We start from the raw sequence: 16932 nt of genomic DNA, 5'->3' as shown, positions 1-16932 counted from the left end.
AAAGACGAGGGCAAATACTGCTGACCGAGGACAAATAATTTGGCCAATATTAAATCAACTAATTTATTATTATTTTATTAATTAACTGTTAGGTACGGTACGGCATTCTGGTTATATATTTAAACTTAAGTTCATACTGCAGCTTATTTATCCCTTATTCATTCATTGTGTCAGCTCTTCTAGATGTGACTTTGCTGATTTTGACATGCATCCTTTTGTGACATTGCACATCCTTATGAATGAAGAACTATACTGTATAAGGAAGCCTGTGTTTCGTCTTTATTTCGTGAATCGTTTACCAAAAGTTTAATTTTTTCCCTTTACACGGCCAGCTTGTCGGTTTTCAAAAAGATAATTATCATAATATCAACCAACAGGTCAAATGCAATTGTAATATCAAACCATACAAAGTAGTTAGAGTTTTTAAAAGGCTTGTAATTCCCAATATGTTTTAAAGGAGGCACACATTGTTCAAACCAGTCGGTATTTCTTATATTAGGGCGAGTTTCGACAGCCAATAAAGATGGTCCATTTCTCTTATCCTGTTTTTGGAAGGTTATGTAGCCAATCAAAGCGGCGGAAACTCATATTGGCCGACTTTAATCGGTATTTGGCGAGTTTTGGCATATATTGTCGTCAATGATCTAGTATTAGTACTAGGATTTGATTGTCCCCGTATCGAGTCAAATACGTAATAGTTATTTAATAATAATTATAAATACACTGTTGTCCAAATTGTTGTCTAAATTGTCCATTTGTTTAGTGTCTGTATGCTGTTTGTTTGTATAGTATCTATTTTCTTCTGTTGAGTGTCTGTGTGGTTTATTCTGCTTGAGTGTCTGTTTGTTTTGTTTGATGTATGTATGGTTAGTTCAGTTACTATAGAGTTTTCGTTTAATACCAGTTCTGTTTGTGCACTGTAACTGTTTTTCGTTTGATGTCTGTGTGGTTGGTTAAGTGTTTGTTTTGTCCATAAACTGTATATTTGGTTTTATCAGTTTATGCTTCCTTTGATCAGCGACAATTGGTTGGTTCAGTGTTTGTTTGGTTTGCTGAGTGTTTGCTTGTTGTTGTTTTACATTTTTTATGATTTGATCAGTAACTGTAATGATTGTTCAGTTGCAGCTTTGTTTCTCCATTATTTAATTGGTTAATTCATTGTCTGTTTTGCTTGTTTAGAGTTTGTTTCGTTTGTTTAGTGTCCGTTTGCTTTGTTCAATGTCAGTCTCATTTGATCAGTGTTTGTTTCGTTTGTTTAGTGTCTGTTTCATTTGTTCAGTGTATGTTTGGTTTGTTTAGTGTTTGTTCGTTTGGTTCGTGTATGGTTCTTATGTTCAGTGTCTGTTTCGATTACTCATTGTCCGTTTGTTTTGTTTAGTGTCCGTTTGTTTTGTTCCGTGTCTGTTTCGTTTGTTCAGTGTCTGTTCGGTTTGTTCTGTGTCTATTTCGTTTGGTCAGTGTCTGTTTTGTTTTATCAGTGTCTGTTTCGTTTGTTCAGTGTCCGTTTGTTTTGTTCCGTATCTGTTTCATTTGTTCACTGCCTGTTTTGTTTGTTCAGTGTCTGTTTAGTTTGTTCAGTGTCCATTTGTTTTCTTCCGTGTTTGTTTCGTTTGTTCAGTGTCTGTTTTGTTTGATCAGTGTGTGTTTGGTTTGTTCATTGCCTGTTTAATTTGTTCAGTGTTATTTTGTTTTGCTCCGTTTCTGTTTCGTGTGTTTAGTCCCTGTTTGGTTTTTGCAGTGTATGTTTGGTATGTTCAGTGTTTATTTCGTTTGTTCAGTATCCGTTTTGTTTGATCAGTGTCTTTTTAGTTTGTTCACTGCCTGTTTCGTTTGTTCAGTGTCCGTTTGTTTGGTTCCTTGTCTGTTTCGTTTGTTCAGTGTCTATTTGATTTGTTATGTGTCTTTTTCGTTTGGTCAGCGTCTGTTTTGTTTGATCAGTGTATGTTTAGTTTGTTCAGTGTCCGTTTGTTTTGTTTCGTGTCTGTTTCGTTTGTTCAGTGTCTTTTTTGTTTGATTAGTGTCTGTTTAGTTTGTTCAGTGTCCGTTTTTTTATTCCGTGTCTGTTTCGTGAGTTCACTGCCTGTTTCGTTTGTTCAGTGCCTGTTTTGTTTGATCAGTGTCTGTTTAGTTTGTTCAGTGTCCGTTTTTTTTGTTCACTGTCTGTTTCGTGTGTTTACTGCCTGTTTCGTTTGTTCAGTGTCTGTTTTGTTTGATCGGTGAATGTTTAGTTTGTTCAGTGTCCGTTTGTTTTTTTTCCGTGTCTGTTTCGTTTGTTCACTGCCTGTTGCTTCTGTTCACTGCCTGTTTCGTTTGTTCACTGCCTGTTTCGTGTGTTTACTGCCTGTTTCGTTTGTTCAGTGTCTGTTTTGTTTGTTCACTGCCTGTTTCGTTTCTTCACTGCCTGTTTAATTTGTTCACTGTCTGTTTCGTTTGTTCACTGCCAGTTTGTTCAGTTTCCGTTTGTTTTGTTTCGTGTCTGTTCCGTTGTTCAGTGTCTGTTTCGATAGTTCAGTGTCTGTTTTTTTTAGTGTCTATATATGTTTGGGCTGTTTGGTTTATACATGTATTACTTATTGTTGGTATGGTATATACACTGTCTTTTATTCATGTAAACAAGTATATGTTTACTATTATAATATATATTGCCCCGGCTTAATCATTTATAAAGAGCATATATCATTGTAACATGTATAACAGGTATAACAGGTTCGACAATATCAAAATTATGTACTTCAGGATAGAATACATAAACATAATGCAATTGTATAATATTGTTACCTTGATAAATGATTCTAGTACATATTTTATGTTATTCTAATATAAGAGAATATTAGTCAGATATATAATCGTTTCGCAAGTAAAATGCATAATAAACAAATAAAGCAGTGTTTTCAAATCAATTAATTCTGTCATGACAACAAATTGTTGAATGTTCGAAAAGTTCATATTTCAAGCTTGGTATATATGTATAACCCGTACGCGTCCATACAATTGACACACAGGTAAAACATGGAATTCGTCTTCAACAATAAATTCACAATATTGACAATACCGATATTATCGGTAGATTTTATAATGCCTTCCCCTTAAAATGGCTAGGTACTGACTGGAACTTCTACCTTTGGCAAAACAAGTTTTAATTTGATAATATCTATCATACCTTTGCACTTTCGACTTCATCGTTATTCTTAAGATTTTCATAATGAAAAAAAATGGTATTTATGAAACATTTCCAACCAGGTCCGTTTAAACTGGTCTTGTATTGATATGCAAACAGTTTTTATATAACAAACATTTTGTCGTTCCTATATATATCCAAACCCATTGGTATACAAGTTATTTTTATGTTTGGCCATCACGATTAAAAAGCCAATGCTATCATAGTCAAACAACATATCTTAACGTTTTTAATATATCTATCATTCTTCATATTTATAATATTTGATATTAATAGGGAATCTGTCTAAGTCAGCTAAAACTGCATCGTTATAACCACTAGCAGGAACCAATAGATGTCTTGTTGAAGCATAAACATGCACAACTTCAATACTTTGCATTTTTGCATCAAAAACTTAAAAACACATAGCATGGGTTATATGATACAAATGTTGGAACGAGACGTTCTTGTAGACCTACAAAATTATTTTAATGACTCGAAACATTTTTATAATTTGTGCAGTGTTCATGGATACCCTCGTAATGCAGTTAAATCTGAACCAAACATAGCGCTGATGTAATTAGTAAGCAGTTGTAAAATGTACTCCGGTGGAAACATACTTTAGACACGTGTGCACTATCTGTTTGTGTACATTTTCATGTTTTATGAACATTTCCCCCGACGTTCTTGTAGTAGGCCCTCTCATCATTGTAATACACCCCGTTGTCTTCACCTTCGATGGTCAGCTCGGACCTTGGCTCCGAATCGGGTAGTTCGTACTCGGCTGTAACGGAAATGATGCAGGTTATTAAATAAGCATCTAAAACATTTAGTGTGGAATGATGCTATTATTAACAATGCTCTCGATCTCATATATTTTGGCCAACAAAAATAGTTTGAATTGGTTTAATATTTGTTTTTATTAGTTTGTACTACTGCGTAATTTGATTTAAGATTGGTTTATATAGAAACTATCATATATGCATATGGTCATTATTTTGTTGTCCACAACATTTTTGAATACTCTCTGTAACATTTTAACTTGAACAATTCAGGCGCCAAAATGAGCACCTTCAGATCATCAATGTATCTGAAAAAGGTATATAAAAATGATGTCTTGTTACCTGTGGTATTCGAAGGCAATGCTTTAAAATGTAGCAGGAAACTCAATTGTAGTCACAATGTGTATTGCTTTTGATAATTGTTAAATTATAAGGAATAACATGTTGTCACTAAAACACTTATTACTATGATGTATTAAATTTACACTGACAGTATGACAAAAATACAAGGAACAAAATAGGTATACTCGTGCTTGCAGCTGCCAATGTTGTGTAGGGTTCATCTTTGCTTCTTTCTGGTGTTATATCCTCATACGTCTTCTTGCTCTCCTTCCTGTATGGAAAATGAAAATGAAAACGTTAAACTATCAATGTCATTGGCATTCCGACTTATTCGCTCTCATTTGATATTTAAAAACGATGTAATACAGAAAAGGGTAAAATGGACCTGTTTAAAACACATCTAATTACCAAACAGCTTTTAACGGAAACCGCCGGCAACATGATAAATTTGTTCTAAAGTGCTGAAGATTCAATTTGCCTAAAAATAACGCAACGTTGACAAATTCCGCTGCCATTAATGCATGTGTTTATATTCTAATATCCACCTCGTTTAAGTCCCAAGTAGTATAGTCGATAAAGTTATTGACTCCAGAACCAGAGATAATGAGTTCAACGATTTGCTTTCTTTTCTATTTCAATTTTTCACATCCGTATGTTTATATCATACAAATATATTGATTCTTAAGTGTCGTACCTAAACATATTTTAAAACATTATTAGTAACAAGAACATAATAATAACAATCGTAAAATAAAATTGATAATAATACAGCGCATAAGTTCAAATTACGAGTAAAACATATTGTGATTATTTATTGTATTTAAGGTATCTATAGGTACGTTTATAAGGACAGATTTACCAAAGAATCCCTTTTTTCTTCAATACCAGGACAACCACCACTAGCGCTACGACAGCACACACGCCAAGCACACCACCAACCGCTCCACCGATCACAGAACCAGAGTTAGTTTCTTCAGTTTGTTGGCTACGGCCTTCTAAAACCCATGATGTATAATTATTTGTTTAGAATTATGAGACGTTGTATTCACGTTTCTATAAACAACGTGATCATTGACTGCTGCAAGGGATGCATAATTATTAAATTATTACTACAGTTATTCAATACTTACCAGTCTAGTCTTACTCGAGTGTGTTACAACTGAGTAATACAACGCCCTCTGCTGTTCTGGTAACTTAATATTCTACTGGTAATATTGTGTCCTTTTGCCTTTTTCCTTTTATGAATAAACTTCTTAAACCTCATTCAAAATTTACATTAGCATGTGAACATGAAACCGGATATTAGTCAAATCAACAACAGCCTTTTGCATGAGAATTGAGCAATGCTTTAAGGGACTGTACACCAGATTGGCACCAAAAAAAGTTTTTTTTCTGTAACGAATCTCAGGACAATTATTTAATAAAATGTTCTACTCTTTGATATCATAAATGTACAAAAATACCAAAATGTGAAAAAAGAGTCGGAGACCGGGTTCGAACTTGTGTCGCCAAAATTGCAGTCCAGTGTTGTATCCACTGTGCTACGAAGGCTTACCCAAAACAGTTGGAATATTTAAGCTATATACTTAACTTGGTAATATCACGTGATAACATCGACTAGCCAATCACGCATGAGGAATGAATTCTACTAGGTAGACATACCTAGTAATCTTTTTAAATGGAAAAATACGAAAAAACTGCGAAAAATAAATTAATTGTAAACCATGTGGTACTTCAGTAAGTTTCAACGCATTGTACACGTCGATTCAAAGTTTATGTCAGTTTTCGACAATTTTTTTTTTCGCTATTTCATCATACGGAGTACAATCCCTTTAAATATACAATTATACATTTGTGCTAACCTCATATGTGACGTCTTCACATAGCTATTTCGTCAAATTAAATAAATCAGCGTATTTATTCTGTATTCGCGTTTGAATAAAAAATCAATGCGAATCAGTGCGTTATCTCTTATAGGGAGCTTGATGCGTTTTTAAATCACGTTTAGAACAAGAACTGTTTGAAAATACAATCCATTTGTGCAGATGTTGAAGATCAGTGTTGCACAGTTGTTTCTTCAAAACATAATTAAATAAACATGCTGAAATTGTACGTTTTTTCTGTTTTGTATTCAGAGCATAATGCTTATTAAGCAATGTATGTACTGAGACCGCTTTAAGAGATAATGAATTTGTACAAACGTTCTGTGTAGATCAATGCTGCGTAGTTATTTTGTCAAAACACTTTACAAAAGGAACACAGGACATTTGACCGTTTATTTAAGCTATAAGCTATAAGCGTTTGAATAAGGAATAAAAGTTCCTTATTACATATTCGGAGCCTGGTGCGTTTGTTTAGCACTTTAGAAATAAGTAGCGCTTGAATAGAAAACGCGTTTGTGTAAACTGTTTGTTTAGAAACTTTGCATAGATATTGCGGCAACAATAGAAATTGAAACAAATGAATGTAGCTCCTAACTCCGTATTGAACTTTTGCTTTTTCTTTCCTTAAGATTGATGGCATTACTTTTTCTTTAAAAATTAAAGAGATTTCATGTTCACTTTCGATACCATATTTTGAATAATTATTAAAGAACCAGTTCCTTATTTAAGGAACCAGTTCCTTATTTAAGGAACCAGTTCCCTACTAGTTTTTTTATAGTCTTTGACTATACTTGACAGAAATTCAATTAGATGTTAGAAATAAGCTGTAATGCGTTGTTGGGACACTTTAAATACATAACAATTTTTAAGTCTTAATTTAAAATTTTGCGATCTTTGAAAAATAAAACGGGACTGGTTGCTTAATTCTTATTCGAATTTTGCTATTTTTGAACATTGTAGTATTCCATGAATTACCTAAATGCGTTTTGAAAGACCCAAAAATAATAATATTATATTTATTTGCAATAATTCATTTTTGAATAAGAAACCAACTTATTACCCATATATTGTCATCCTTTCAAGTTGATAACCAGTTATGAGAGTACTCCCCATTCAAGGTATCTATGAAACAAGCCAGAAACTAACACAAAATATTTCAAGTTCATAAACAAAATTTATCTCTTTTGTAGAAAAGCGAGCTTCTAGTCTATATCATAAATGCATACTTAAGTGATAATGTATAGTATGTGAATACGGATCCTGCTAATTTTGTATGGAAGATAAAGGTTAAGTAATATATAGAGAATATAGTGGAAATCTGACAGACATAGATGAAACACGTTAATACACACATGCAAATTCTGTACATACCAGTTGTACACGTATCGCCAGTAAACCCATCAATACATCCGCTAATGCACTTTCCCTTTGAGTCACATTTTGATTCTGTTGTGGAATTTGCACAATTCTCAGAGCAGACGTTTTCACACGTTGACCCATAATAATTAGGTATACATCCAAAACAGCTACCAGTTTGTCTTTCGCATCCATTTGTTGAACATGCAGAGCTACAGGTTGTGTTGCAAAAGTCGCCGTAGTACGATGACGAAGAGCATTCCATACAACGCCCTGATTGTATGTCACACTTTCCCTCTTCACATGTAGTGCTACACGCTGAACTACAGTAATGTCCGTAGTATCCGTCTTTGCATTTAGTGCATGATCCGTCTGTTTGATTGCAATTTGCAGAACATGTAAAAGAACATGTTAAATTACAAAATGTACCATAATATCCTGGGTAGCAATTGTTACATTCTCCATTTTGTGTACAATCACTTTCACCACAATAGTAACATGCTTGTTCACAATTTGATCCGTAATATCCCCGTGGACATGCGTTACAAACACCTGACGACTGGATACAGCCACCGAAACAGTTAGCGGAGCACTTGTTGTTACAGGTTGATCCAAATCTGCCAACATTGCAGCCATTACAGTGTTCACTGTCAACACATGATGTGCATGCCTGTGGACAGTTCATATCAATACAATCCTTAATCATTATGTCACAGCTCTTATCACAAAACTGTCCAAATTTTCCAGACGGACATAAAGAGCAGGAACTACTGTTCGTGCATTCTTTACAAGCGGAGTAACATTTTGCAGTACACGTTGGTAAATAATATCCTGAGGTGCAATTGCAGTGGCCATTGTTCAGGCAAGTGTTACCCAGGCAATATGATGAACATTGAGATTTGCAGTCATACCCGGTATATCCTTGAATGCAAGTACACGATCCGTCTAAAGAATTGCATATTCCATCTTTACAACCCGCTCCACAGTCCTGGTAACACCGTAAACCCCATTTCCCAATATCGCATTCTTCACACCGAGACACATTGCTACAGCTTGTACAGTTTATCCCAACAATACGACATTGAGCACACGCGTCGTTAAAATAAAACTCTCCTGATTTGCAATAGCACACTAGGTTACTTCCGACCCCGTTACATGATTCGCAAAATACAGGACAGTGGCTGTCTACATGAAAAACAAAACAAAACAAAATTGTAATAAAACATGCTTATTTCTTAATGAGTACACATCTCTTTTTCTCATTTTATTGGTTTATTGGTGGTGATATGCTCATTTGTGATTTAACTTTAATTTGTATACCGGAGCCAGTCATTATTTATAATATTAATGTTAATAACTCTTCGACTTTAGGTGGACAATCTTTTCACGGCAATCAAATTTCATTACATAAGATAGTCTGGAAGAAATAAGAATCAAGTTCATTTAGCCTGTATGCAATATGATGCCAGTAAATAATGCATTTTAGGCGGTTAATTAAACCAGGAGAAAGTAACACGACGTCAGGGTATAAAGCCTTTTTGTATTAAAACAACATGTTATTAAGCTTAGAAGTAATCAGGCGCCAGGCTTTATGAAATGGTTTCGTATTACATCAAGGCTTTAAAATCTTGCTTCTTTTAACTTACTTATTACATGTATGCCGACGTATTAAGCAAAGTAGTATTAAGAAACCATGTTATAAGGCCTGTAAGTGAAAAGCCAGGTTATAAATACAATAAGAATTAGAAATCAAGGTTATAAAGCCCGTAAGTTATAAGAAGCCAAGTTATATAGACTGTAAGTATTAGAAAGCAAGGTTATAAAGTATGTAAGTAATGAAAAGTCAGGTTATATAGACTGTAAGTACTACAGAGCCAGGTTATAAGGCATGTAAGTAATAAGAAACCAGGTTCTTTAGACTGTAAGTAATCAGAGACAGGGTTATAAAGCATATAAGTATTAGGAAGCCAGTTAACAAAGCCTTGAAGTAAAAGAAATCTAGCTTATAAAGCCTGTAAGTAAATATAAGCCACGTTACGAGTACAAAGTAACTGTGCGGAACTGAATCATAGTTTTTAGTTGAACATTTTAACTTTATCCCTTGTGTCTTCTTTAACGCTTTTAAGTAGTTTATACGAAGCGCGAATTTCTTTTCTACGCGCTGCCGTTTTTAAGGAATCTGGTCTACGTTCTGCCCGTTGTATGGTTGCTTTTATCATTGAGATAACCATACACGTGTTAATTCTCATTGATCAAAATTAGCCAAGCAAATTGGAGGCCTTGGCTTGGCAACGTAACTTTCAATACCATTTTCTTTTGTTAACTTTCAATTTACAGGTATCATTTGAAGACTACGATCGATTAATCAGAATCCATATGTTTTACTCGTTATAACCCATGTCAGAGGACGGAAAACCTCGGAAAATTAATGTCTGTTACTGAATAGTCTAAACTACGTGGACACGAAAGTTGAGTTTTTAATTGACTGGCTTCCGCTGCATCGCCATTTTCTATTTTAATACCGAAAGCTAGTACCAAGGGAAGCAACTTCAACGAGAATAACAACGCCAAGGGAAACAAATCAGTCGTGTGTTTTGGAAAATGCGGAACATGGACTGGTTTGTAACAAAACTACCAGCTCATTAAAATGATTTGTTTTTAATATCTATAGTGTATTAAATTAAAAGTTATCAATATTTTACATCCTTATGTCATTATTAGATGTCAAATATGATTCAGTTCTAATAATGTACATTTAGAATGAGTCTCATTTTACAAAAAATGCTGAGGTCTGATGTGTACGTATATCACTAAATATTAAAAGTTAATCATAGAAATATGGTGTTGTTCCAAGTTGAGATACTGTTTATGATATATCAATATGATGCACTTTTGTCATCCTTTCGATATATTCATATAAATTTGAAAAAAAAATACCTAAGAAAGTTTGCAGTTTATTAATAACTAATTCGTGTTTATTTATATAAAAATGACTAACGGTATAAGTTTTCAGCATTTAAATGACTGAATTGTGTTTCAAATAAGAGCATAAAACCATAAAATTGAACTGCGACAGGTATACCTTATCAAGGTGGTTTAAAAGTTTACCTTTAAGATCATGATCGTCATTTTATCCTTAGACCCTTATTAAGGTATTGCATAAATATCCGATTAACAATAATGTATATTATCATACCTTAGTTATCTAAATTTTGTTTTAAGTGGAACAGTCGAGACGTTATTTTTAATAATTCCTTATAATTATTTAGAAATGTAATTAAAACGATTAGTTATTAAGAGATTTTCGCTCCATGACTAGCTTATACTATCGTAGTAAAAAGAAAAGTTCTTACCAGTAGACTCGCAAACATCCAACGGCAGATATAATGTAACAAAAAAGAACACCGTGAGTAAAATGATATTCATATTATAGACGAAAGAAAAATAATTATAAGACACATACAGTCCCAAAATATTCCTTCTTGCAAGTAGCTTATAGATAATTTAAGGCGACCTGAACAAGGAAGTTCACTAAAGTATTTGCTATGCTACACTGCATTAGTTTAAACGGGTGAAGGCTCTCACGTCAGAAAGAATACCGCGATCCACACGATATTATTTTAACTATTTGAGCAACAAATTCTTACAAAAATAAATGAAATATTTCAAGGGACTGTCCCACAGATGATAAAATAGCGATTTTTTTTTTGTCGAATAATGACATAAACTTGGCATCGATAAGTACAATGCATTGAAACTTACTAATTGAAGTATCACATAGTTTACAATTTATTTTAGTTTGGCAGTTATTTCGTATTTTTCCATAAAAAAAAAGATAATGTCTAAGGTATGTCTACCAGGTAGATTTCATTCCTTATGCGTGATTAGCTAGTCGGTGTTATCACGTGTTATTACCGAGGTAGGTTTATAGCTTAACTATGTCACCCGTATAGTGTAAGCCTAGCTCAGTAAGGAAGACGCTGGACTTCATTTTTGGCGACGCGGATTCGAACACGGTCTCCGACACAATCTTTTTTTACATTTGAAACATCAAAGCGTAACACATTCTTTTAGATAAATGTCCTAAGATTCGTTACAGAAAAAAACTTTTTTTGGTGCAACTCTGTGACACAGTCCCTTTAACCTTCGATAATTTGAGGCTATGGATCTGATAGTACCTCCCCAAACACACTCAAGGGGCATTCTCATCTTTAAACTGAAATTACTACGTTTGCTAAATATTTTTTTTAATATTTGGCCGTCAATTATTTAATAAAACCTAGCGCGTATCATATCTTACTACTTGATTTCAAAACTTAAAAATCAGTTTTGCTATTTACATTTGTAAATTCCTTAACTGATACTGTGTACTTGTCTGTATTGTTGTAGACTGACTGTACGTTACCATGCGTTTTACACGTTTGGATATAATCGATGTTACTGGATTTTTAATTACTTTAAAGTTATTTGTGTTTTCAATCTATTTTCATTCTTGTTTTATTGTTATATACAAAGTGTTTATTTGTCTTTCACACACATCATGTTTGTATCGTAACGTTTGATATTGTTTTGATGGGAAATGTGTAGTGCGCATTCGTGTATATAACATTTAGATTATAAGTAGGTCGCCGAAATAACTACGCCGGTGATTCGTTAGGGGCTTGCTGCCAAAATGAAGGTTACTTTATTTGAATAGGGAAGGACCAGATAATAAATATTATAGTTTTAAAATTGTCTAAAATAAGTTAAGACAAATTTGCCTTATTGAAGATCAACACATTTTTTTTTAATTCTTATAATATAATAACATTTTATATTCAATTTGCATTTTGCTACTAGAATAGACATTAAAAAAAGAAACTATCGGGATTGCAAACGAACCCATTCTAAACATAACCATACCGTTACCGTTGGCAATATATTTGTCAATATTTTATGTCATTATATCAACCTTTCTTCACCTTTCATCGACTAGAATAATGCCCATCGCTTGAAATCATGACTATACTATGTATCGCTGTCGCAATGCTTTGTTAACCGTTAGGAGACCCTTCGGTAGACCCTCCTTTATGCAGTCCGTTTGACATTTTCCTTGTCCTCAATAGCTAGGATGGAATACATGCTAACAATGTTAAATGGAAACGGGTATATGAATTAATGTTTTGTTTGAAAAAAAAACTTATCAATAATTCATTTCTTTCAATTTTCCTTAATTATTTTAGTAAAGAAAGTCAGAAAGACAGCCGTCCACGCTATTTGGAGAGCTGCAGAGAGGGCATCCAGTTGGCTCTGGCTACGACGCAGTGAAACGACTTTGAATCCAACATGGACGAGGTAGTGACCGACCATCACAACATACCCCGTCATCTAGAGGGTGTACCGAGATAAAGGGCGAAACACCCAATGGCAGATGGACACACTGCTAAGGACGGCTGTGTTAAGCAGAACAGCTGTATCTGCACAACAATAAAGGTATCGTTTGATGTCTGTGGATAGTTAAACAATCGATATATAACATGTTTTATGTAGAAATGTAAGAAAGACGGCTATAACGTAATCTACAAACACTGTCTTTTCATTTATAAAATTCGCTGGTCAGACGCAATAGATATTTCCCTTTACCATAGGCAAACACTTCCCTTGAAAAATCGCAATTTATTCACACGCTTAACTATCGGAAATGTTAGCGATTAGAAACACAGGGTCTACGCCCTAAGTTTACCACATTGCTACGATGATTTAAACCGGGCCATTACGCAAATACATCATAATGAAGACTGTGTTCATATGTGTTTAGATAATATGAAATAAGGCACTGCCTTAGACGGGCTCTAGGTATGTTATCAACTGCAGGAACTGCTAATGCAGTACATTTTTTCTTAGGTAAACAAGTGTCAAAGGCAAAATTCATTTTATATGACATACTATGACTTTGACTACACCAGTTAGATTATTAAGGTGCATAACAAGTAAGGTTAAGGCAATGCAAAGCAAATTTAATATTTTAATGTTTGAAAAAACTCATAATAACAAACACAAGTATAATATACCTAATACTGAATATCATACAAGCATTTACAGTACAAATAAATGATTCCTACTTTAAACATAAAAAGGTAAACGAAACAGATTGAGTTTACTTACAACTATTTATTACAGTTATCTGACGATTAACCTGTACTAAACTATTTTAATATGTAAAACAGCATTGTGTATATTTTAGAGTTTTAAGGTTCTGCAAATAACCTGGAAAAATGGTTTGACCACCTCAGCAGTTTAAAATGAATATAAATTCCCTGTAGCTGATGTTGTTAGCACCATTCCATCATTGAATATAACGATGTATGCAGAAAGTATGAAAATATTTAATTATTTAATGTATGAGTCTTTAAACTGAATTATACATCTATAACAGTTAAAAAACAAGAGGGCCCTGAAGGCCCTGTATCGCTCATCTAATCCAAACAGATCATCAAGAATAACAATCTGATCAAGTTCCATGAACATATGGTCATAAATGTGGCCTCTAGAGTGTTAACATGCTTTTCCTATTACTTGGCCTGGTGACCTAGTTTTTGACTGCACATGACCAAGATCGAACTTGGCCTAGAGCTAATCAATATAAACATTCTGACCATCTTTCAGGAATAAAAAGTCGTAAATGAGACCTCAGGCCTCAATTTCTCGAAACTTCTAAAGTCCCTTATAACCGGATTAAGCTAAACTCACTATTTTTGGTTTTCAATAATTTGGATAATATTTACTTCTTTAAGAGTTTTTATACTTTAGATAGGAATTATCCATATGTTAGTTAAATTAAACCATTTTTCATTTATCAAAATTCCATTCAAGTATGCATTTTGAGTTATTGAAATATTAAAAGCTACTTAAGCCTGTTAAGCTTAAGAAGTATCGAGAAATTGGGGCCAGGAGTATTAACAAGCTTTTCGTTCAATTTGAACAGGTGACCGAGTTTTTGACCACACTTGACCCAGATTCGAACTTGACCTAGAGATTATCAAAATTAACATTCTGATCAAGTTTCCTGAAGATACAGTCATAAATGTGACTTCTATAGTGTTAACAAGCTTTCCTTTAATTTGACCGGGTGACCTAGTTTTTAACCCCAGCTGACCCAATATCGAACTCGTCCAAGATTTTATTGAGAGTAACATTCTGACCAAGTTTCATTAAGATATTGCCCAAACTGTGACCTCTAGAGTGTTAACAGTCAAATTGTTGACGACGGACGACAACAGACGACTACGACGGATGACGGACACAGGGCGATCACAATAGCTCACCTTGAGCACTTTGTGCTCAGGTGAGCTAAATACAAGCACATAGATTATTCAACAAAACATTAGTTCTTGTTATTGATATATATATATTTATGTTGTAACCTTGTAATATATGCACAATAAAGCAATTTAACTGTTCACAACATCGGAACAAAAATGTACTATAATTATGCTTACATTAGCTCATTCATAAGCTCATTCAGTTTAAAACTACAAAAAAGTATATACTTTGCCATTACACTTAGTTGTTCAGAACATATTAGGCTTTGTTTTAATTTTAACAATGTCACTGTATTTTAGACATAGTAAATTGCCTCCTCCCCCCCCCCCCCCCCAGCAAGAGTTTAGCAGCCTACTGACAAGATTACTGTAATAAACTATGATGTATTGATCTATTGATAGGGGAATACTCTCCAAGAAAATTGACACATTTCTCTGCATTTGATACATATGCAATTCTTGTCTCTTATTTCAATTGTTCATGATGATTACAGTACTGCAGTCATTGATCCAAGATACATAATGCACTCTGATATAGGGTACTGAAATGATTATCCCATATGCCAGCTCTGGTATCCTGGATGGAATGTTACTGGTGAATACAGTACTGAAGTGATCAAATCCTGATGCCACTCTGGTATCCTGGATAAAACGTTACTGGTGAATCCAACTTACTGAAGAGATCAATCCCAGATGCCAATCTGGTATCCTGGATAAAACCTTACTGGTGAATACGGTACTATAGTGATGAATTCCGATCTGAAACAGATTAACACCTATTTTAAACTCAGAATATAATAAACAAAGGTCAATTTGTTTTGCATTGACGCAGATGAAGAGACTATCACACTAACAAATGAAGTCACCGTTGTTAAAAATATGTAAGTATGGCCTAAGACCACAGTTATTCTAACTATATGTTTCATATAGACACTAACCAAGCATACACTGTATCTCTTCAAAACAGTATTTTCATATAATATTTTTGCAAAAACAGACTTCAAAACTCCTATAGTTCAATTTCAGGCTGTATGCAACACATATACTGAAAGTTTGGCAATGATATATTAAACACTTTTAGAATGAGTATAAGCACCAGTGGTGTTTTCATAAAAAGCAGAAATAGCCATTTCCATCAATCGGTAAGCCGCAAACTTTTAAGGAGCCATTATTTCCTCATGCATTGGATTAATCTGACCAAGTAAGGTTTTTATATATACACACACACACACACACACACACATATATATATATATATATATATATATATATATATATATATATATATATATATATATATATATATATATATATATATATATATATATATATCTATATATATATATATATATATATATATATATATAAGACAGCACCATAAAAATGGCCTGCCTACTCTATTAAGATTTTTTCAAAGCAAAATAAGATTTTTCCACTTTATCAGCTTAGTGTTTATATAAACAAGAGGCCCAAAAGGGCCTAAGCTCTACTGGCATGGCTTTTGTGGTCATATCAATCCAGAGCATGTATGTATGGGTAAAAGGCAACAGACATATAGTTTATGTTTTGTGTTTGGGTTACTTGAAAACGTAGCACGTTCAACATCTGAGCCCAGAAAGTATTGTAAGCAGATTAGTTGCATGAACTATTTTAATATGTGCCAAGTAAAAGTCATCTGACAAAAAATACTTTCAAACTGTACTCATAGTAAAAATTTCTGTACTTTTAAAAGTTAAAAAAAGTTGGTCAAAAGGTCAAAGTCAAGGGCATTCTAGGACAACATTGATCAATTTGAACAAACATTCACAATCAATTGTGCTGAGATGGATGCACGAACACACAAAATATTTTCAAACCTTTCCAGATTTATGTTTACCAAACCTGTGAACCCTGGGTGTGGCCAGTAATGACACCAGGTGCATAACTTAAACATTCACAACCAATTTTGTTAAGATGAATGCGCAAACTACAGAACTTTAAGCTAAAAAATGGCCTTTGGGCTTTCAACAAGAACAAGGCAGAGTAATTCACAAAATCAAATGCAGAAGCAAAAAGCAAATTGTCTCTCAAAATCCTAGACTTGCAAATTGTCTCCCTTAACTCTAGACTTG

At 33.8% G+C, this 16932-nt stretch overlaps 1 protein-coding gene across 2 annotated transcripts; it reads right to left on the bottom strand.

Moving 5' to 3' along the window:
* Positions 1-2664: 2664 nt before the first annotated feature.
* On the bottom strand, positions 2665-11003 carry LOC128205362 (multiple epidermal growth factor-like domains protein 10). Of its 2 annotated transcripts, none has more exons than XM_052906942.1 (5): positions 10874-11003; positions 7536-8705; positions 5141-5276; positions 4467-4552; positions 2665-3941 (listed from the first exon to the last, which is right to left on the bottom strand). In XM_052906942.1, the coding sequence occupies exons 1-5, from the start codon at positions 10944-10946 to the stop codon at positions 3814-3816; spliced, it is 1593 nt and encodes a 530-aa protein (XP_052762902.1). In that variant the 5' UTR covers positions 10947-11003; the 3' UTR covers positions 2665-3813. The 2 variants fall into 2 exon arrangements, with proteins under 2 accessions (XP_052762902.1, XP_052762903.1); XM_052906943.1 differs by having other exon boundaries at positions 5141-5273.
* Positions 11004-16932: the final 5929 nt, after the last annotated feature.

The sequence above is a fragment of the Mya arenaria genome, chromosome 10 (assembly GCF_026914265.1).
Source record: "Mya arenaria isolate MELC-2E11 chromosome 10, ASM2691426v1".
NCBI lineage: Eukaryota > Metazoa > Mollusca > Bivalvia > Myida > Myidae > Mya > Mya arenaria.
This window is presented reverse-complemented; position numbering and strand designations above follow the sequence as displayed.